At 44.0% G+C, this 23,051-nt stretch overlaps 1 protein-coding gene and 1 non-coding gene across 2 annotated transcripts in view; one reads left to right on the top strand and one right to left on the bottom strand.

Annotated features, from left to right (window-relative positions):
• The window catches only part of SNX10 (sorting nexin 10), an 87,808-nt gene that overhangs the window by 16,755 nt on the left and 48,002 nt on the right, over nt 1-23,051 (bottom strand). Inside the window, exon 3 of the mRNA XM_049782009.1 lies at nt 1,915-2,001. Coding sequence (XP_049637966.1) covers nt 1,915-2,001 — 87 coding nt within the window. The remainder of the gene's footprint in view (nt 1-1,914; nt 2,002-23,051) is intronic.
• Nucleotides 15,863-15,968, top strand: LOC126021592 (U6 spliceosomal RNA). The gene has a single exon (XR_007500096.1). It is a non-coding gene; the product is annotated as a U6 spliceosomal RNA (small nuclear RNA).

Raw genomic sequence — 23,051 nt, 5'->3', positions numbered from 1 at the left:
TAAGACAGACACTGGCACTGAGTTTAAAAAGCTGTTCTAAGAGTTTGCTTTGCTTATTTTCTATGTCGGAAAAATCCTGAAGAAAAGAATGGGAAGGAGAGAGAAAAGGAAAACCAGGAGCACACAGGACATAGACATGAGAAGGTGAGTTTGATTCCCAGATCACCACATATGCAAACACTATTCCAGTAGTAGCACTCTCCATCAACACGGTAATTCCTTGTCATTGTAACAACAATGAAGGGAAGAGGAATAATTTTAGAAGAAAAGTTGCCTGGTTGGCATTTGGATTCCAAAATACCTTTTTTTTTTTTTTTTTTTTTTTTTTTTTTTGGTTTTTGGGCCACACCCAGCGGTGCTCAGGGGTTATTCCTGGCTGTCTGCTCAGAAATAGCTCCTGGCAGGCACGGGGGGGGACCATATGGGACACCAGGATTTGAACCAACCACCTTTGGTCCTGGATCAGCTGCTTGCAAGGCAAATGCCGCTGTGCTATCTCTCCGGGCCCCCAAAATACAACAGATACAGCAGATAAAGTACCTGCCTTATACAGAGCTGACCTGGGTTCAACTCCCCATACCCCATATGGTCTGAAAGTCTACCAAGAGTGATTCTTGAATGCAGAGCCAAGAATATGTCCTTAGCATTAGGTGTGGCCCATAAGCTAACCAATTAAACAAATAAACAAAAACCCAAACACCATTTTCACTATTGATAATGGAAGATTAAAGAATGGCTAAATTTCACTTCCCTTGTGCTATGCATTCACAGACAAAATATGAGCCCATTAGGGGCCAGAAAGACAAGTACTACAGAAAGGTTAAGGAACTTGCCTTGCATGGGAGGGGGGTTCCATCCTCAATACCACATATAGTTCCCTAAATATGTGGCCCCCAACTACCATCCCCCACAAAATAGATGAGTCTATTTGTATAATTCAAGGCATTTGGACTCATCCAGTAGGGAAAAAAGTCTATCAAGTTCAGAGACCAATAAGCCATCACTTCTAGAGAAATCTGGGTTGTCATCTGTCTTTACAAACAAAGCTTTATTAGGCATGATTCCAGCCATTCATTCAGGTAGAATTTAGACCACCATTGCCTCTAGCAGAAGAGCAGGTTATAGTCAGGGCTGTCTCAGTCCTGTCCAGAGCCATCACAGAAGGTCAAGACAGAAGTTATGGCAGGGTATTACTTCCAAATAAAGTACATCATGGTCCAGAGAGATAGCATGGAAGTAGGGCATTTGCCTTGCATGCAGGACAGTGGTTTGAATCCTGACATCCCATATGGTCCCCCAGGCCTGCCAGGAGCGATTTCTGAGCACAGAGCCAAGAGTAACCCCTGAGCACTGCCGAGTGTGACCCAAAAACCAAAAAATAAATAAATAAAGTACATCATTTCTGGTCATCTGTTAATTACTCAGCATCTAGATAAAGACAAATTAACTATACATACTCATTTCCTACTTTTTAAAAATGCTATAAATAAACTCATACCTCCCAGAGAATGCTATATCCTCTCAAAACTTAAAAGGACATCTACATTTAGTTATATTATTAAGAAATACAAGCCAGGGCCAGAGAGATAGCATGGAGGTAAGGCATTTGCCTTTCATGCAGAAGGACAGTAGTTCAAATTCCGGCGTCCCATATGGTCCCCTGAGCCTGGCAGGAGCAATTTCTGAGCCTAGAGCCAGGAGTAACCCTGAGCACTGCCGGGTGTGACCCAAAAACAAATAAACAAAATTCAAATGAGGAATTTTTCCACTTTAGAAGCCATCTTACTTGCAAAGATGAGTTATAATCAGGTTTTTGAATTAGGAAAAGTTTTAGAAGAGAGAATTTTAAATGTATTGTGAAATAAATGGTAGCTAAAATCACTAGTTACCATGGACTGCCGACAGCATACTTACATGGATGCATATCTCATAGTCAATGTAAGAATGCCAGTAGTCCTCCTTCTGAATCCTCGGATCTCGAACCCAGACACTTACGAACTCCTGTAAGGGCATCAGAACAAAGAAATATGGTTCAGGTCTCCAAGAACAGCCTAAAGAGTTGAGCAAAATTATTACAGTAAAAAAACAGAACTGCAAAGAACTTTAACCACTGTGGTTGAAATCTTAAAAAAAATAAAAAAAAAAAAAAAAAACAAGAAGTAAAATGACAAAAAAAAAAAAACAAGAAGTAAAATGACAAAAAAAAAAAAAAAGAAGTAAAATGACTGAATCAGACACATTAGGAAGCCAAGACTTGTGCCACAATGGAATTTTTCAATCATGCAGAACAGAGCTGGTTGCAATTTTGGGTAATTTGACAGGTTGGAAAACAGTGAGAATATCTTCTAAAACTGATTTTCAATCACAAAAAAGGCAGATTCACATCTATTTTAGACATTTAAAGCAGTTATTTAAAGTTATTAAAGTGCAAGGCCCAGAGAGATAGCACAGCGGTGTTTGCCTTGCAAGCAGTCGATCCAGGACCAAAGGTGGTTGGTTCAAATCCCGGTGTCCCATATGGTCCCCCGTGCCTGCCAGAAGCTGTTTCTGAGCAGACAGCCAGGAGTAACCCCTGAGCACCGCTGGGTGTGGCCCAAAAACAAAAACAAAACAAAACAAAAAGTTATTAAAGTCCAGCCTTTATGGAAAACAATTTAGAGATTCCTCAAAAAACTGGAAATTGGGGCCCAGAGAGATAGCACAGCGGCGTTTGCCTTGCAAGCAGCCGATCCAGGACCAAAGGTGGTTGGTTCGAATCCCGGTGTCCCATATGGTCCCCCGTGCCTGCCAGGAGCTATTTCTGAGCAGACAGCCAGGAGTAACCCCTGAGCACCGCCGGGTGTGACCCAAAAACCAAAAAAAAAAAAAAAAAAAAACTGGAAATTGAGTTCTCATATGATCCAGCTATATCACTCCCAGGGATATACCCTGGGAACACAAAAATGCAATACAAAAAAGCCTTCCTCACACCTATATTCATTGCAGTACTATTCACAATAGCTAGAACCTGGAAACAACCCAGATGCCCAACAACAGATGAGTGGCTAAAAAAAACTGTGGTACATATACTCAATGGAATACTATGCAGCTGTCAGGAAAAATGAAGTCATGAAATTTTCCTATACATGGATGGACATGGAAACTATTATCCTAAGTGAAATAAGTCAGGGGGAGAGAGATAGACACAGAAGAATCTCACTCATCTATGGGATTTAAGAAAAATAAAAGACATTATTGTAATAATACACAGAGACAATAGAGATGAGGGTTTGAAGGACCAGCCACAATATGAAGCTTACCACAAAGAGTGGTGAGTGCAGTTAGAGAAATAACTACATGAACTATCATGACAAAAGTAGTGAGTGAGTGAGTGAGAGAAGTAGAATGCCTGTCTCGAATACAGGTTAGGGGTGGGGGAAGAGGGAGATGAGGGGCCTTGGTGGTGGGAAAGTTGCACTGATGAAGGGGGGTGTTCTTTTTATAATTGAGATCCAACTACATATGTATTTGTAATCATGGTGCTTAAATAAAGATATTATTTAAAAAATAAAGCATTTTATTTATTTATTTGTGGGCCACACCAACAGTTCTGAGGATGTCACTCCTGGCTCTGCACTCAGGAATTAATCCTATCAAAACTTAGGGGAGCATGTGAGATGTGAGGGACTGAACCAGAACAATAGTAGAGTGAGAAAGCCAGAGCCAGTAGTAACCCCTGAGCACTGCCAGGCGTAGCCCGAACTCAAGCAAACTGACAAAAGATGACCATTCCTGAATGAGAAGTTGTATGCACTAGAGATCACATGAGAAGCCACCAATAAAAGCTGAACATTCATTTTGTGGATGTAACCCACTTCATGAGATGAAGCAGTAATAATAGAAATGTAAGGGCTGGTGTAGTGGTGCAAGCAATAGATCGCGGATTGATTCACCGGCATCCCATATGGTTTCCCTGGGCCAGGAGAGATTTCTGAGCACATAGCCAGGAGTAGCCCCTGAGTGTCACCGGGTGTGGGCCCCCCCCCAAAAAAAAAAGAAATATAAAATCATTTTACGCGATACTTTTTTTTTCTTTTGGTTTTCAGTAATATCTAGTGATGCTTTGGGGGAAAGGGTTGTTCCGGGAAGTACACAAGGGATCATGAGGTAGTAGATATCAAATCCCGGCCTTCTGCATGCCCACCAATCCACTGAGCATTCTCTCTAGCCACTACTTGTCTATTTCTTTTTTTGGGGGGGGGGGGCCACACCCGGCTGTGCTCAGGGGTTACTCCTGGCTATCTGCTCAGAAATAGCTCCTGGCAGGCATGGGGGACCATATGGGACACTGGGATTCGAACCAGCAATCTTAGGTCCTGCATCGGCTGCTTGCAGGGCAAACACCGCTGTGCTATATCTCCGGCCCCATATTTCTTTTTGTTTGTTTGTTTTTGGGTCACACCCGGCAGCGCTCAGAGGTTACTCCTGGCTCCACACTCAGAAATCGCTCCTGGCAGGCTCGGGGCCCATATTGGATGCCGGAATTCGAACCATCATCCTCTGCATGCAAGGCAAACGCCTTACCTCCATGCTATCTCTCCAGCCCCCTACTTTTCTATTTCTTAAATATATTTTTCCAGGCCAGGAATGTGGCTCAATATTACCAAGTGAACATGTGACTGACAGGTGTAAATTCCTACATTCAAACTCTGGCACCAAAAATATAAACATATATATTCCATATTATTTTATATTGTTTGTTTTTTGTTTGGGGCCACACCTGGCAGTGCTCAGGGGTTACTCCTGACTCTGCACTCCTTCCAGGCTCAGGGGAACATATGGAATGCTGGGGGAAAAAATCAGGTCGGCTGCATGCGAGGCAAATACCCTACCCACTGTACTATCTCTCTGGCCCTGCATTATTTCATTTTCAAACTAATCCCATGTTATAAATCTAAGATTGAAATTTGGGTGTGGGAGGGGTGAGCCACACTTGGCTATGTTCAGGACTTACTCTTGCCCAGAGATGGAAAAAGAAGTATTTCACTTTAGTCTCCAGTCAGAATGTGTGTGTGTGTGTGTGTGTGTGTGTGTGTGTGTGTGTGTGTGTGTGTGTGTGTGTGTGTGTGTGTGTGTGTAGTGGGGATGGTCCTTTTCCAGCTATATTTTTCATATATCCACTTTTCTTAGGATGAAATCATCATCATGGAATCTGAACAAATGGGAAAAGAAGAGTCTCAAGTTAACTATAATTATCCCCTTCAATATCAAAACCAATCAATCTCTCTCTCTCTCTCTCTCTCTCTCACTCACACACACACACACACACACACACACACACACAAACTTTAGGGCTGATTCTGGCCCTTTTTCTCCACAAGAAACACACCATACTTTCCAACTGTATAGACATATTTAGACATTTTGATGTCTTACTAAGATGGACATATTAATATTATATATTGAAATCTTTGACCTAAAAACCTCACTGTAGCCTTCAATCTTAAAAAAATGTAAATGGGAAGAAATGATAGTACAAGATAAGGAACGTGCCTTGCACATGGTCAACCTGAGTTCCATCCCTGGCACCCCATATGGACCGCAACCCCTGCCAACGTGATCCCTGAGTGCAGAGCTAGGAGTAAGCCCCGAGCAATGTCAGATGTAGCCTGGAAATCCCCCCCAAAAAAATGCATGTTGGGGTATAGGAGAGAACAACTTCGGGTGACTAGTAGAGGAACGGGGGTCATAGAGTTGTGAGGTTGCAGGTGAGAATATTCTATTGTAAACTATTTTGTATAATGGTGTCTAAGTTTCGAATTATGAAAATAATAAAAAGTTTCACCTCAAAAACTATAAAATCCATGATTATAATGATCACCTCCTGATCAACCTATTATTAATCAAAGACAGACAAAAAGGACTTTTTGCTATTACTGTCCCAATTATTAACATTGTCTTTGGTAGAGAGGTCATACTGGCAGAGCGTAGGGTGCTGGCTCCTGGCTCTGTGCTGAGAGTCATTCCCTGTGGTGCTGGGAGAACTTGGCAGTGCCAGGGGTGGACCCCAGTCATCCTGCATTCCAAGAAGTAACAGTTATCTTTTTAGCCCATCATAAGCCTTGAGCAATATGTTCCTTTGCATGGAAAGAACACTGAATGTACAGTCACAGGGCCAGTAGATATTCTGGCTTTTCTACTTCCTAAATCCTGAACTTACTTGTCCTTTCAAAAGTTCAGCTGGTAAAGCTGAGGACTATAAAGAACCACAAAACTTACTCAGCATCTATTTCCTGGAATATTTCCTGGAAAATTGAAATAATGCCTTCCCCCCCAGTCCAGTTCATGTCAAAAGACAAAAACAACAAACCCAGGGCAAGAGAGGTGGCATGGAGGTAGGGCATTTGCCTAAATGGTCCCCTGAACCTGCCAGGAGCAATTTCTGAGCATAGAGCCAGGAGTAACCCCTGAGTGTTGCTGGTGTGACACACCCCCCCCCAAAAAAAAAAAAACCAACTGACAATCACAGAGAACAGTTGTCACCGTGGAAGTGGAGGTGCGGGAGCTGGGATATGAATAAAGGGGTTACCAAACACAAAGTAAGAATTGAGAGTTCTGAGGAATGAGGTTCAGTGGCTATGATGTGATCATGGCACAGCCACTAGGAACCCATGCACCATAACCCAGTTTTGGGTTTTTATTCTCTTAGCAATGCCCACACAGGCAATGTAGCACTACAGACTACATCACAAGAACAGTAGATGGAGGGAAGGGAACCCATTTCACTTCAGATCAAAATTCAGTACAGGGCCAGAGAGATAGCATGGAGGTAGGGCATTTGCCTTGCATACAGAAGGACAGTGGTTCGAATCCCGGCATTTTATATGGTCTCCTGAGCCTGCCAGGAGTGATTTGTAGCCTAAAGCCAGGAGTAACCCCTGAGCACTGCTGGGTGTTACCAAAAAAACGAAAACAAAAACAAAATTCAGTGCAGATGCCAGAGATATAGCACAGCATGGTAGGGCACCTGCCATGCATGCAACCAACCCGAGTTTGGTCTCCAGCATCCCTATGGTTCCCCAAGCACTACCAGGCCTGATTCTTGATTGCAGAGCTGGGAGTAACCCCTGAGCATTGCCAGGTGTGGCCTTACAACAAAACAATCAGACAAATAACATATATTGCAGGAGAGTAATGGACAACTATGGAGAACATAGTCCATAGTGCTACACTGCCTGTGTGGGCACTGCTAAAAGAATAAAAACCTAAAGTGGGACGGAGCCATTGAGACTTATTGTGGTATGCCATTTCACAACAGACATAGTTGTCACAGATTATATACCTAGAATATAAGTCAGTTATACTTTACCTTTAGAAAAAGAAAATTGGAGCATGACTTGCATGCAGTTGATCCATGTACCCCAGAGGGACTCCCAGTCCCCACCAGGAGCCCTGCCATGAGTTCCCGAGTGCAGAGTAAACCTGGAGCATTGCTAAATGTGGCCCCAAAACCAGAAAGTAAAAGAAAATGCACATAAACTTGCTCTTCAAGCCATGTTCTCCCTTGAACATGTATCTCATTTGTTTGCCTTTGCATTTTTTTTGTTTTTTGGGTCACATCCGGCAGTGCTCAGGGGTTACTCCTGGCTTTATGCTCAGAAATCACTCCTGGCAGGCTCGGGGGACCATGGGATGCCGGGATTCGAACCACCGTCCTTCTGCATATAAGGCAAATGCCTTATCTCCATGCTATCTCTCCGGCCCTGTCTTTGCAGTTTTGAATGATTTTTTTCCAAGCCTGTGTTATATTTTCTTTTTTCTTTTTTTTTTTTTTTTTTTGGTTTTTGGGCCACAACCGGCAGTGCTCAGGGGTTATCCTGGCTGTCTGCTCAGAAATAGCTCCTGGCAGGCACGGGGGACCATATGGGACACCGGGATTCAAACCAACCACCTTTGGTCCTGGATCGGCTGCTTGCAAGGCAAACGCCGCTGTGCTATCTCTCCGGGCCCGCCTGTGTTATATTTTCAACACACATTTCCACTCTTCCTCCCCCTTCATGCCTTTTTCTAAGCAAGCTTCTTTTACTGTTTGTGGGGGGAGGGTCACACTCAACCCTGTGGCTCTGTGCTCAAAAATTACTCCTGGAAAGCTCAGTGGACCACATGGGATGTCAAAAATCAAACCCCAGTCAGCAGCATGCAAAGCAGATGCTCTACCTGCTGTACTATCTCTTCAGTCTCTCTAAGCAAGTTCCATTCAAGAAAAACGACCTGGATTCACGAATTAATTACTTAATTAATTAAAGGAATAAAGAGAAAGTTTTTATAAAAACCCAATCAGAGCTTTTTTTAGAGATACTCAAGGGTTACTTCTGGCTTTGCTTTCAAAAATCACTCCTGGCAGGCTCAGGGGACCATATGGAATGCCAGAGATCAAACCCAGGTCAGCTGTGCGCCCTATCTGCTGTGCTATCACTCTGGCCCCAGTTCTTAAGGCTTTTTCTCACAAACACTGCCCTTAAATCTTAAAATCTTACATTTTAAAATATTTTAAAATCTTAAGAAAAATTAAGAAATTTAAAAACTTTAAAATTTTTAGTTTTAGAATTCTAAAAACAGAAATCTTAGAAAGAAACAAACAAACAAACAAAAAACAACAACTGGGCCCCGAGAGATAGCACAGCGGCGTTTGCCTTGCAAGCAGACGATCCAGGACCAAAGGTGGTTGGTTCGAATCCCGGTGTCCCATATGGTCCCCTGTGCCTGCCAGGAGCTATTTCTGAGCAGACAGCCAGGAATAACCCCTGAGCACTGCCGGGTGTGACCCAAAAACCAAAAAACAAAAAAAAAAAAAAAAACAACAACAACTATGCTAGGGACCAGAGCACAGCAGATAAGGCACTTACTTGCCTTACACACAGCTTACTCAGATACAATCCCCGGAATCCCTAGGTCTCCTACACCCTGCCAGGAGTGATTTCTGAGTGCAGAGCAAAAAAGTAATCCCTGAGCACCACCAGATATGGACCCAAAAAATTTAAATATATGTGCCAACTGTGTCTTCTTTTTTTAAAGCACAAGTGCTTGTTTCAGTAAAAGACACATTAAACTAAAGAAGTCCATAGACTTACCCAAATCAAATCTTTCCTGGTTTATATGTGAAAGGAAGGGGCACAGGGCAAAAACCATATGGTGAAGAACTTGTTTTCCTTATCTCATCTTGCTAGAATTTTTTGAGTATGCCATTACCATTATTCCTTCAGCCTGATCGTCATGCAGAGAAGAACAAACTGAATGCATACACTGATGGGGAGTTCATCTAAGAGCACCACAAATGTACTCTGAGTAGAGGGGTGTCACCAGGGTCTGGTACATACAAGCCAAGTGATCTACTGCAGAGTCACATCCCTGTGCCCCAATATTTTATATGCCACTAGAGTTAATTACTGTGCCAAAACTCTAAATATTTTTCAATACTGAAAAAAAGTGTTCTGTTTTGGGGTCACAGCCAGAAGAGCTAAGGGGTTACTCCTGGTACAGTGCTCATTAGACTATATAGTACAGGGGTGGCAAACACATGGCTCTTGAGCTGCATGTGGCTCCCGGCCATAATGAATGTGGCTCTTTGCCTCTTATGATTTTGTATACTGTGGCTCTTTGCCAAGTTTGGATTTTGTTATGCTGCTTCTGAGGAGGGACCTCTGAGGAGAGCTCTCGGAGCGCATAGTCCCACCATACCCCAGGCTGCAGCATCCTGTCTCCCATCCCTCAGAAGCAACTTCACAGGCCGGCGAGTAGGGGGACCTGTGTGTCACATGTTGGGTCACATCTGGCCGTTAGTTCTTAGTGTGGAGGACGCAGCACACCCTCACTATCACTGCAGGAATTTTACCCTCACTCAAAATGGCAAAATGCAATATGTGTTTAATATATTATTGTTAAAATTAGATGCTTTGGGGTGTCTGTTTTGGCAGGTCACTGCGTGCGTGGCTCTCTGACTCTCACAGTTTAAAATTTTGGCTCTTTGTGTCGAACTTGTTCGCCACCCCTGATATAGTACTAGAGACTGAACCCTGACCGCATACATACAAGGCTTGCACTTCAAGCCAATAGAGTTCTCTCTCCAGACAAACTCATTCTGCAAAATCGTTAGCTGTGTTGGTATACTAAATACTACTGCTCTTTTGTGAGTGGAAAACGATCTTCCTCTTATTTCCTTACAAGCTGCAGCAGCCCAGAGTGCTATTTGGTGTGCCCTATTGCAATGCCAAGGGGACCTTTCCAAAACATGGCTGCAAGCACTTCAACATGACCTGAAGGTTCCTTTTCCAGTCCAGCCATTAAACTAGGGATCCAGCTTTTTGTCTAGACAGCTTCACTGGAGATAGCCCAGGATATTACCCACACACCCTGCTCTCCAGCTCATCCCTAACAATAAGCAAGGCCAAAACTTAATTACCCCAGAATTCTCCCTGTGACTTACCTCCCTTATCCTTCCCATTCACCTTTCTTGAATCACCCACAAGTCAGTTCCCCTCTGTTCCTGCCTGGTTTTCAAGAACCACTAGCCCAAGTTTAATGCAAATGCTGCTAATTGATCTCTTGGACCTTATCCAACTCATCCTCTCCACTCAGACAAGGAATGGCTCCAAAACATATATAGAATGATGCCATTTTCCCTGCTGAAAATTGGTTAACACCTGCCCCATGACCTTGGAAATCAAGTTCAACTTCTTAGCAAGCACAATACTGCCTTTCATGGTATCCCTCTGCTTATCTTCAAAGATGAAGATTAAATTCACCCTCCTATGCCATTCCCACCCCCTGCCTTCCAACCTGATTGTTCTTTTTGCCCAGCCTGCTGTGCCACCACTTCCTTCCTTCCTACTCCCATCTTCTTTGTTCTTCTTTATCTTTAGCAAATCCCTTAATACAGAGCCAGGAGTAATCCCTGCGTACTTCCAGGTGTGGCCCCCCCAATAAAAAATATTTTTAGGGCCCGGAGAGATAGCACAGCGGTGTTTGCCTTGCAAGCAGCCGATCCAGGACCAAAGGTGGTTGGTTCGAATCCCGGTGTCCCATATGGTCCCCCGTGCCTGCCAGGAGCTATTTCTGAGCAGACAGCCAGGAGTAACCCCTGAGCACCACCGGGGGTGGCCCAAAAACCAAAAAAAAAAAAAAAAAAAAAAAAAAAAAAAAAAAAAAATTTTAAATAAAATTAAAAAAATGAAACACAACCAATCTTTGGAAAGTTTTCTGAAAAAGTTCCAGAAATTCTCAAACAAAGCTTTCCCCTAGGCTTTGAGCCTGGGTTAACTTCCTTTAAGGTCACTTAGGCTGTTTTGTAGGACTTAAGTGACTTAAGTGACAGGCACATCCAGTGCATTTTGTTAATGCCACTTAATGAATAAACAAATGATAGCAAGAATAAAAGATTTGACTTCAAAGGAAAAAAATTAAGACTTCAAACTTGAGTTGAAATAAAAAAAACTTCATCCACTTGGGTTCTTGGGACTCCATAAATTAATGATCAATTCTTTAGCAGTTGGTCTAAGTTTATTTTCATTTACCAAACTCCTCACTCTAAAAGGATGCCAATTAACAGCAGAAGGCTACCAGGGTGATGTTCAAAATCTATGAGAACAAACTGTTCTTGGGCACCCTCAAATGCCCCAGAAGCACCTATTTACACAGAAATGAGTGACAAATCATTCCAATGGCCTCAATAACTTCAGTCCCTCCAGAATGGCCAGACCACAATTTGGTAGCCTCATTGAAATTAAAATATGTACTAGAAAGTAATAAAAGTGCATTTCTTTCTAATATTCTCTAAATCAGGGGGCCCATCTTTCCCTGCCCCATAATTAGTAGAAATTACTGAGATTCTGCCACACTTCCAGCTAGGAAATACACACCGAGGAACCTGAGGTCCACCTAGAAGCCTTTAATTAGATGCATTCCTCACGGTGTCTCCTGCCATCCCTCAAAGCGATGCTGACAGCTTGTCAGCATGGAGGGCTGCTCCAAGTTCCATACCAGAATCATATGGATTTCCCATGAAAATTGCTTCTGCAGCAGCAGTTAGTCAATTTAATAACCTTATTAAGCATTTTAATGACTTCTTGGGTCTAATGACTATATCTAGTTCAAAAGGAAAAGCCAGGCAGAAGAAAATTAAAAATTTAAACAAACTGACACTACTGTTTGCCAGGTAAAGACAGAAAAGCACCTGCTCCAGTGGTCCTCAAAACTTATTTTGTTTTGTTTTTATTTTTGAGCCATGCCCAGTGATGCTCAGGAGTTACTCCTAGCTATGTGCTCAGAAATCGCTCCTTGCTTGGGGGACCATATGGGACGCCAGGGATGGAACTGAGGTCCATCCTGGATCAGCCGCGTGTAAGGCAAAGGCCCTACCACTATGCTATTGCTTTGCCCCCCACCTTTTTTTTGTTTTGTTTTTCTCAAACTTTTTAAACAGGAGGCCGGTTCACTGTCCCTCAGACAGTTGGAGGGCTGGACTATAGTAAAAACAAATTCTGGTGCACACTGCATATATCTTATTTTGTTTTGTTTTGTTTTAGGGCACACCCGATGATGCTCAGGGGTTACTTCTGGCTATGCACTCAGAAATCACTCCTGGCTTGGGGGACCATATGGGATTCTGGGGGATCGAACCATGGTCCATCCTAGGTTAGATGCGTGCAAGACAAAGGTCCTACCTGTTGCACCACCACTCTGGCCCCTGCATATATCTTATTTTGAAGTGAAGAAACAAAACGGGAACAAATACAGTATGTGGCCCGCTGGCCATAGTTTGAGGACCACAGTTAGACTATGAAAAGCTCATTCTCTGTTCACTTCCATGTACCCTCTTTGGTTTCAATGTACTGTCACACCAAGGCCAGCCTTCATCTGTCTGTCCATATACTTTTTCTTTATTTTTTGATCAAAAATGAAATGAACAGGATTGGAGAGATAGTACAGCAGGTAGGGTGCTTGCCTTGCATGTGGTCAAAGTGAATTTGATCTCAGCCCCCCATATGATCCCCTAAGCCCATCAAGAGTGATTCCTGAGTTTATATGAGAACAAAAGCCTCCTGAATCTAGGACCAAGGTGGTCCCAAGCCCTGGTGGAACCTTCTCACAGCAGGCCATATCCAGGCTCACAATACTTTCCACCTTACCCCCTCTACATTGGGGGAATGGGGGAAAGGCAGTGCTGTGATTAAACCACAGGGATGTCAGAGCTCTCCCTATTCTGTTGAGGTAGGGGAACTAGGTGGGTCTGGAATGTTCCACCAGATAAGGCCCCCTTGATGACCAAAGTTGAGTCAGAGATAAATTGAGACATCTCTTCTATTAAATGACATGATTTGTCATTTGGAAATGGGCCAATCATGTATGCTGTGAAGGTTGAAATGCTTATATTAACCAATGAAATGCTTAACTTGTTAAAGCTCATGAATTCTATATAAATTGCTTGAAGGTTCTTGTCAAGAATCCCCTGGTTGGATGATAAGACTTGGACCTCAGCTAGCCAAATAAACTTCCTTTTGTGCTTTGCATTATTGGAAGTGGTCTTTGATTCTCAGCACCGACTTGAGTGTCAACTCAGACCCTATATGTAGAACTAGGAGTAAATTGTAAGCACTGCTGGATGTAGTCTCTGCAAAAAAAAAAAAAAAAGTTTTAATTAAAAGATTTCCGGCTAGGGCTGTCTGATATAACCTGAAGTGTCCGTGAGGTTTGTGGAGTAGTGTAAAAAAAAAATTTTTTTTTTGGTTCTTTGGGCCACACCCGTTTGATGCTCAGGGGTTACTCCCGGCTAAACGCTCAGAAATCATCCCAGGCTTGGGGGGACCATATGGGACGCCAGGGGATCGAACCGAGGTCCTTCCTTGGCTAGCGCTTGCAAGGCAGACACCTTATCTCTAGCACCACCTCGCCGGCCCCCCCCCCAAATTTTTTTTAACGAAGTGGACAATAGCAACAGGGCAGATACTGGGAACTGTCTACACAGGTTTCTTCTCTATCTTTTTGGTTTCCTTTTTATTTCTTTTGGTTTGTTTTTGGGCCATACCCGGCAGCGCTCAGGGGTTACTCCTGGCTCTGCACCCAGAAATTGCTCCTGATAGGTTCAGGGGACCATATGGATGCCAGGAATCAAATCCAGGTTTGCCCTGAGTTGGCCATGTGCAAGGCAAACGCCCTACCTCTCTGGCTATCTCTCTGGCCCTACACAGGTTTCTTCTAATCTTTTTTTTTTGTTTTGTTTTTCTGGTTTTTGGGTCACACCCAGCAGCACTCAGGGGTTACTCCTGACTCTACACTCAGAAATCGCTGCTGGCAGGCTCGGGGGACCATATGGGATGCCAGGATTCGAACCACCGTCCTTCTAAATGCAAGGCAAACGCTTTTACCTCCATGCTATCTCTCCGGCCCCAGGTTTCATCAAATCTTGACAGTAAATCCAAAGAGGTTTGTAACAATATCAGCCCATTTTCCAGAGAAGAGAAATAAGGCTTTGTGGAGCCAGATCGGTAGGCACAGCTAGTAGAACAATTGCCTTGCACACAGCCAACCCAAGTTCAATCCCTGGCATCCCATAAGGTCCCCTGAGCCTGCCAGAGGTAATTTTTGAGAGTAGAGCCAGGAGTAACCACTAAGGACTGTCAGGTGTGGCCCAAAACTCAAAAAGAAAGAAAAAACCAAGGCTTTGATATTTAAAATGACAAGTCCAAAGCCTGATCTTTCAGACATTATATAATAAATCTCATGCAATCTCCAATTCTGCTCTGTAGAAAAGCTTTCTTTTCTGCTATTATATTAGCTAAAATAGCAGCTCAAACAACATATTCTGAAAATGTCCAGTAGCCTTTCAAAAATGTTGCTTTGTACTTCATTTTTTTAGTACTAAGCATAGTATTGTCACAGAGTAAGTGCTCCTGGAATATTCGAGAGTTGACTAATCAAATGTTGACCTAGATTTAAAAAAATGGAGTACATATAGTGGTGAGAAAATGCCAAAAAGAAATCAAAGTATAGGTCTGTGTAAGCACTTGTATATACCATGTTCAAAAATTGCAAAACTTGGGGGCTGGAGAGATAGCATAGTGGTAGGTTGTTTGCCTTGCAAGCAGCCGACCCAGGACCAACAGTGGTTCGAATCCCGGCACCCATATGGTCCCCTGTGCCTGCCAGGAGCGATTTCTGAGCAGAGAGCCAGGAGTAACCCCCTGAGAGGCAGCGGGTGTGACCCCCCCAAAAAATTGCAAAACTCAACATTCTAGAGAGAGACATGATGTCCATATAGACTATAGAGCTAATGCAATCCTACAAAAATCCCAAGGTTGTTTGCAGACTCTGAAATGAATGCTCAAAACTCAATATGTAAAGTGGGAGAGGCAGGCAATGGGTTGAGCACATGCCTTGCATGCAGGAGACAAAGGCTCCATCCCTGATGCCAGTCTCCTGAGTATCACTGGGAACGCCTTTGGCGTACTACTTGATGTGGCCCCCAAACAAATGAAAAAACAGCTAAGCATTTATAAAAAAGTTCTTTTTAACCTGAATTGGAAAATAGGAAGAGCTCCTGAAGAGACATTTTACCAATGAAGATACAGAGATGATGAGACAGCAAGCATGTGACAAGATGACCACTGGTCACGAAGGAAATGCATCTGAGCACCACAGTGATAGAGAACGACACATCTACTATGGTTCCTGGAAATATCATCTGATTTTATTTTTCATTTTAGCCATTGCTATAACTAGAGGGTGAATATATGCATATAAATATTCTTTCATTTCCACTCTGGTTGAGATTTAATCTTTATAGTACAACATCTTTATAGTACGTGCTGGTTGTAAAAGTATTTACTTAGTGCTTGCTTCAGCAGCACATATACTAAAATTGGAACAATACAGAGAAGATTAGCATGGTTCCTGCACAAGATGACACACAAATTCATGAAGCGTTCCATATTATTTTAAAAAAAAGTTTTTACTCCGATTGTAAAATATGAAGGAGACAAAAGCTAGCAACACAGAATCTCCAGATGTTAGTAAAATTATTTTGTTTTGTTTTGTTTTGGGTTTTTGGGAGGCCACACCCGCTGACACTTGGGGGTTACTCCTGGCTCTGTGCTCAGAAATCGCTCCTGGCTCAGGGGATTATATGGGATGTGGGGATCGAACCCAGATCTGTCCTGGGTCAGCCACCTGCGAGGCAAACTCCGATGTGCTTTTGCTCTGGCCCCAGAAAGATAATTTCATTCTCACAGCTACTCCTTTACAGTCAGTACATTTTCAGGAGTAAGTCCTGAGCACTACCAGGTGTGGCTCATAAAACAAAACAAACAAATCTAGGGGGTAAAGGGAGCTCAGGGATGTAGCTCTGCAATAGGGCACATGACTTGCATGTGTAAATCTCTTAAGTTCAATCTTTCAGGTCATAAAATTTAACAGCAACAACAAAAACATTGTGACAGGGCCAGAGGGATAGCATGGAGGTAAGGTGATTGCCTTTCATGCAGAAGGTCATCAGTTCAAATCCCTGCATCCCATATAGTCCCCCGTGCCTGCCAGGAGCAATTTCTGAGCCTGGAGCCGGAATAACCCCTGAGCACTGCCGGGTGTGACCCAAAAACCACAAAAACAAACAAACAAACAAGCAAAAACATTGTGACATTTTAAGGAGACAGCTCCATGAGCTGAGCCCATGATTTGATGCTGGAACCCTGGATTTGATCCCAGGCATCTTGTGGTCACCTCTCATTCCAGGAGTAACTCCTAGAGTAGCCCCAAAGTAGTCCTGGGTGTGAGTCAAAAGTAAACAAACAGAAAACCTAAAAGCAGTGAGTCTAAATAAATAAATAAATAGGAAGGCAATTCAAGTGGTGATAAAAGCATAGGCTTAGCAGGTCCTGAGTTTGATTCCCCCACCATCAGCCTCTCCCCCAATCCTGCCAGCTTGGTCCTGGACATCCCAAGCAATGAAGGGGTTGAACACTAAGGGAGAGACTCTGGGCCCACCATTCCTTTAAAGTTCCCAGCATCTGGGTTAGGGGTAATAGGACAGCAGGGAAGCTGCTTCCTTGCATGAAGACGATCCGGGTTCAATCCCTGACATCCCCTATCATCCCCTGAGCCTGCCAGGAGTGATTCCTGAGCGCAGAGCCAGAAGTAAGCCCCAGGTGTGGCCCCCAAATGAAAAAAATAAAAGGCATAAAATAAATTTTCCAGGGGCAGGAGAGATAGCATGGAGGTAGGGTGCTTGCCTTGCATGCAGAAGGATGGTGATTCGAAGCCCAGCATCCCATATGGTCCCCCGAGCCTGCCAGGAGCGATTTCTGAGTGTAGAGACAGGAGTAACCCCTGAGCGCTGCCGGGTGTGACCCAAAAAAACAAACAAACAAAAGAATAAATAGTTTCCAGCATCAAAACACCACAGGGCAGGCTTCCTTATGGGACACTCACTACTCACTGGTGTCAGTTCCATTTCCATTCTGTTTCCAGTTTAAAAAAAAAAAATGCTTCTCATGGAGCCCAAGATGTTAGCATCTGTCAGCATAAGCATATCTTGACCAAGTCAATGGTAAGCTTAAAAACAGCACATCCTGGGGCCAGTGAGGTGGCGCTAGAGGTAAGGTGTCTGCCTTGCAAGGGCTAGCCAAGGAAGGACCGCGGTTCGATCCCCTGGTGTCCCATATGGTCCCCCCCAAGCCAAGGGCAATTTCTGAGCACTTAGGCAGGAGTAACCCCTGAGCATCAAATGGGTGTGGCCCAAAAAAATACAAAACAAAAAAAAGTTGAAAAAAAAACAGCACATCCAGGACTGGAGAGATGTTATGGAGGTAGGGCATTTGCCTTGCATGCAGAAGGATGGTGGTTCAAATCTCGGCATCCCACATGGTCCCCCAAGCTGGCCAGGAACGATTTCTGAGCATAGAGCTAGGAGTAATCCCTGAGTGCTGCTGGGTGTGACCCCAAAACAAACAAACAAACAAAAAAAAAAACCCAGCACATTCCAATACCCAATAAAACACAGAGGGATCCTTATACCTGAACTTCCATGGGACACAGTCTGCACCCCACCATTGCATGTCCCCTGCCACAAGCAGAAGCATTTAAGGGCACAGCTGTAACTGCAGGGCGCTACCATGACAGCCAGTGTGAAATTACAAATGTGAAGAGGAATCAACTCTTTCTCTTAAGAGAAGGAAAATCAAGGAAGACACACATGCACCCCCAAGCCTCACACACATTAGAGTGGTTTTGCCCTTCAAGTCACATCACACAGACAGAATTGTCGCCTCTACACCCCTGCGAACTGGGCAAGCAACAACTCCAGTACCTTTGGGCAGGAGCTGACCAAAGATCCGGAGCCCAATCTGAGGGTGGGAGAAAGCTACTGATGCCCACATCCCAGATGCCAACCTGGCTGCAGGCAGGGTCCTCAGTCAAAGCCAAACTGCTCCTCGTGGTCACTGCAATCACAAGAGCCCAACTGGCAGCCTGGATAAAAGACCCTCGCTGAAATGAGTTTCCAGTTACAGTCACCTGCCTTTTCATTAGGATTGGAGGCTCTGTCTCATTACACAGAAGGGTTGATTCAGTTGGGCCCACCTAATTATTCTTATTAAAATATGTAACCATAATATTTTAATTGTAAATTAAAGCTGCACGCCCACTGAGCCTGGACTCATTCTCATTTTACAATGGCCCGATGCCAAGGTCTCTTTTTATGGGAAGATCCATCAACCTGGAGACTGTTCTCTGGGGAAGGCAAGCCATGTGCAAATGGAACATGTTTAGCTAACAAGGGAGTTGCGCTCTCCTTTGCGGGTTCCCGCCCTCTAGACTGATGGCAGCAACAACATTATTTGAACACAAGAGGCTGCCTTTGCTTCCCTATACCCCCAAATCCTAAAATAGATCAATTATAACAAGAATCACCAATATCTCTCTCTCTCTCTCTCTCTCTCTCTCTCTCTCTTCTCTCTCTCTCTCTCTCTCTCTCTCTCTCTCTCTCTCTCTCTCCCCCTCTCTTTTACTCCCCCTCTCTTTTACTCCCCCTCTCCACTTCCACTTGATTGTTTCCCATTAAGCCATCAGTCCATCCAATCCAACCCCCCTCCTCCTCCTCTCAGTGGTGCTGCGTAGTAGGGTGGGTAGTGAGCTAAAAATACCTTTCTCAGAAGGAGGCATTACAAAAGCATCTGGGCTCAGGAGTTGGCCAGTCAGCAACTAAGAGGAGATAGAGGATAGAGGAGAGAGGAGAGAGGAGAGAAGAGAGAGGAGAGACAGAGAGACAGACAGACAGACAGACAGACAGACAGACAGACAGACAGACAGACAGACAGACAGAGACAGAGAGACAGAGACAGAGAGAGAGACAGAGAGAGAGGAGACAGAGAGACAGAGAGAGAGACAGAGAGACAGAGACAGAGAGACAGAGAGAGACAGAGACAGAGAGACAGGCAGAGAGACAGAGAGGAGGGATAGACAGAGAGAGAGAGAGAGAGAGAGAGAGAGAGAGAGAGAGAGAGAGAGAGAGATCCAAGCAGAGGGAAGAATATCTATGACAATCCAGGGCCCAGATCTACAGAGCACCCAAATAAGGTGTGAGATAACCAACTGCAAAACAAGGAGAAGGCGCCTGAACCAGGGAACCAGGGAAGGCAGGAAAAGGGCGTGGAAGTTGCGGAGGCCTGAGAAACCTGTTAGGGGATTGGGCAATACCAAGAAGGTGTATTAGAAACTAGCAGGTGACTCTGGCCACATGTCAAAATGGGCAGCACAGGAATGCAGCCTTGCTAAGCTGATTTCCTGCCAACAGAAGCTGGAGGCAACTTCTGAACACAGAGTCTCTAAGTTGGCTTCTTTTTTTTTTTTTTTAAGTTGATATGTTTTGCATTTTCAAATTCCAGAAGGTTGTGATTTTTTTTTTAATTTTTATTGTGGTCAAAGTGAATTACAAATCTTTCACAGTAATATTTAAGGCAATAGTGACAATGAATGAGGGGCATTCCCACCACCAGTGTTGTCCTCCCTCCGTCCTTGTTCCCAGCATGCATCCCACATTTCCCTCCTTTACCCCCCATAATGCTAGAGGAACTGTTTCCCACTTGTACAGCTTGTGAATTTTGTATTTGATAACAGCTAGGCTGTAAAAATCATACAGGGAGGGCCGTACCTCTTGAGCCAGTGCTCAAGGTGTCTGCCTTGTGAGCACTAACCTAGGATAGACCACGGTTGGATCCCCCCCCCCCCACATCCCATATGGTCCCCCAAGCCAGGAGCGATTTCTGAGCGCATAGCCAAGAGGAACCCCTGAGTGTCACTGGGTGTGGCCCAAAAAAAAAAAAAAAACAAAATAAACAAAAAAAAAAAAAAATCTTTAAAAAAAATCATACAGGGGTTAAGGAGGTTACCTCGCAGGCACCCAACCCAAGTCTTATCCCTATTACCGTTTAAAGTCCCCAGAGCACAACCAGGGAGTGGCCCTTCAGCATAGAACCCAGGGTAAGAAGTCCTTGAGCCTTGCCAGATGTGGTATGACTCACCTTCACCAAAATAAATGAATGACTTTTACCAAGTTGATAAAATACTTTCTTTGTATAATTGGTTAAAACTAGAGTCTAGGAGCCAGAGTGATAGCACAGAAGGAGGGCGTTTGCCTTGCACGCAGTCGACCTGTGTTTGATTCCTGCCATCCCATATGGTCCCCGCAAGCCTGCCGGGGGCTAGTCTGAATGCAAAGCCAGGAGTGACCCCTGAGCGCTCCTGGGTGTGGCCCCAAAACCAATAAAACAAACAAACAAAAAATAACTAGTTTAATGTTTATTAATTGGCATGGGTTAACAATTAAAAACAATCAGGAAATTAAGCCAAACAAGAAAAAGAAAGAGGGGCTGGAGCTGTGGCGCAAGCAGTAGGGTGTTTGCCTTGCATGCACTAAACTAGGAAGGACCGAGTTTCGATCCCCCAGCATCCCATATGGTCCCCCAAGCCAGTAGTGATTTTTGAGTGCATAGCCAGGAGTAGCCCAGTAACCCCTGAGTGTCACCAGGTATGGTCCAAAAACAAACAAACAAAAAAAAGGACTACTTCTAATTAGAAAAAAATATCTTTGCTGTTCTTGTTTCCTGCTCTCTAAGAACAACTTGGAATGAAATTGACTCTGGGGTGGAAAGGGGGATGGCCACACCGGTTAACTCCCGGGCTGCGTGTGACTATCCATGTCATGCTACACCCCACGGCTGCTGGGCTAAGCATAGGACCACTAGTATCATCCTGAGTGTTGCCAGCTGGGGAGCCCCACTCCCCAAACAGATTGAATCTTGTCTGGAAAATCTCCAAACCTACAGGTATTGTCAAAAGTAGGGATGGTCAGGTAGCAACTTAGAATTTGACCAACTTCCTAGAGCACACCTTTTCTAAAGTTAAAACTCCAGTGCTGGAGCCAGAGAGATAGCATGGAGGTAAGGCATTTGCCTTGCATGCAGGACAGTGGTTCGAAACCCGGCATCCCAAATAGATGCAATTTCTAAGTGTAGATCCAGGAGTAACCCCTGAGTGCTGCTGGGTATGACCCCAAAACAAACAAAAATGAAAAAACAAAACAAAACCCCAGTGCTAGTGGAAGCTGAGACAAACAGATGAGAATATATTAAGCTGAGAAACTTCTGCACCTCAAAGGAAATAAGTGCCCAGGATACAAGAGCCACCCACTAAGTGGGAGAAACTATTCACCCATTACCCATCAGATTAGGGGCTAATATCCAAAATATACAGGTCACTGACAGAACTTTACAAGAAAAAAACATCTAATCCCATCAAAAAATGGGGAGAACTGACTCCAGGCCTTCCCTGGGTGCCAACTCAGATGGCCAGAAGTGGGTTCAGGTGGCCTCTTAGTGGTCCTCAGGCTTCCCCCCTCCCTCCATACTCCAGAGGGGAGGTGCATGGGGAGGAGGGCGGGCAGACATCTGGCCTCCGGTTTCCTCTTTGATTCTGGAGACCAGCTCTTGCCAGATATAGGGTTTGGGGAGGCCCCATACCGGAGCCTTTCTACCTGGCCTGGGGAGTGCTGGGAGGCTTGGCAGGCTCCCAGCCATCCTTGTCTTTTTCCCCTGACTCCAGACCTTCCCTGGGTGCCAGCTCAGATGGCCAGAAGTGGGTTCAGGTGGACTCTTAGTGGTCCTCAGGCTTCCCCCCTACCTCTCCCTACACTAATGGAAATGCACTTTGGGAGGAGGGCGGGCCGTTTTAGTACTGATTTATGTTGGGACAGTCACTGGAATTTTTTTCTCCTTGTTTTCCTATTGATAGTATTGCATGCATATATTTTATATATCCATAACATCCATCTTGTATTGTGACTTTGATACTGCCCTACAAATCTCATTTCTAATATTTTACTGCCTCAGTTCCAACCCTTATTTCCCCCTATCTTCTCAGTAGGTGCAGCTCATGACATGAAGCTCACCACATAGTGATGAGTGCAATTAGAGAAATAACTACACTGAAAACTATCATAACAATGTGAATGAATGAGGGAAAAAGAAAGCCTGTCTCGAGTACAGGTGTGGGTGGGGTGGGGATTAGATAGATCTGGGAAATTGGTGGTGGGAATCCTGCACTGGTGAAGGGGGGTGTTCTTTACATGACTGTAATCATACAACTACAATTATATTTGTAATCACGGTGTTTAAATAAAGATAATTTATTAAAAAAAAAGAATAAAAAGTCAGGCTGGGGGGAGATGAGGGAGAAGGAGAAAGAGAGAGGAGAAGCAGCAAAAAGCATAGCAGAGAAGCCGCAGGGAGCTCAAGTGAGAGAGAATCATGTCTGACAGGGCGATGGAATAAAAGCAAGCTGACTCTGATGAAAAAAAAAACAACTTTTTTGAATTGAAAATAATGAATACACAACTACATTGTATAGTAGAGAATTAATGTTATGTGGTTGCTTAGAATTTCATAGAGGTATACTTTGACTAATATGAAAGCAAATTCTAAGAAGCTTAGAATAATTATCAAAATAAATTTAGTGACGTACTATTAGGT

Source organism: Suncus etruscus, chromosome 10 (genome assembly GCF_024139225.1).
Source record: "Suncus etruscus isolate mSunEtr1 chromosome 10, mSunEtr1.pri.cur, whole genome shotgun sequence".
Classification (NCBI taxonomy): domain Eukaryota; kingdom Metazoa; phylum Chordata; class Mammalia; order Eulipotyphla; family Soricidae; genus Suncus; species Suncus etruscus.
The sequence above is the reverse complement of the archived record's forward strand: the minus strand, read 5'-3'. Positions and strand labels throughout refer to the sequence as shown.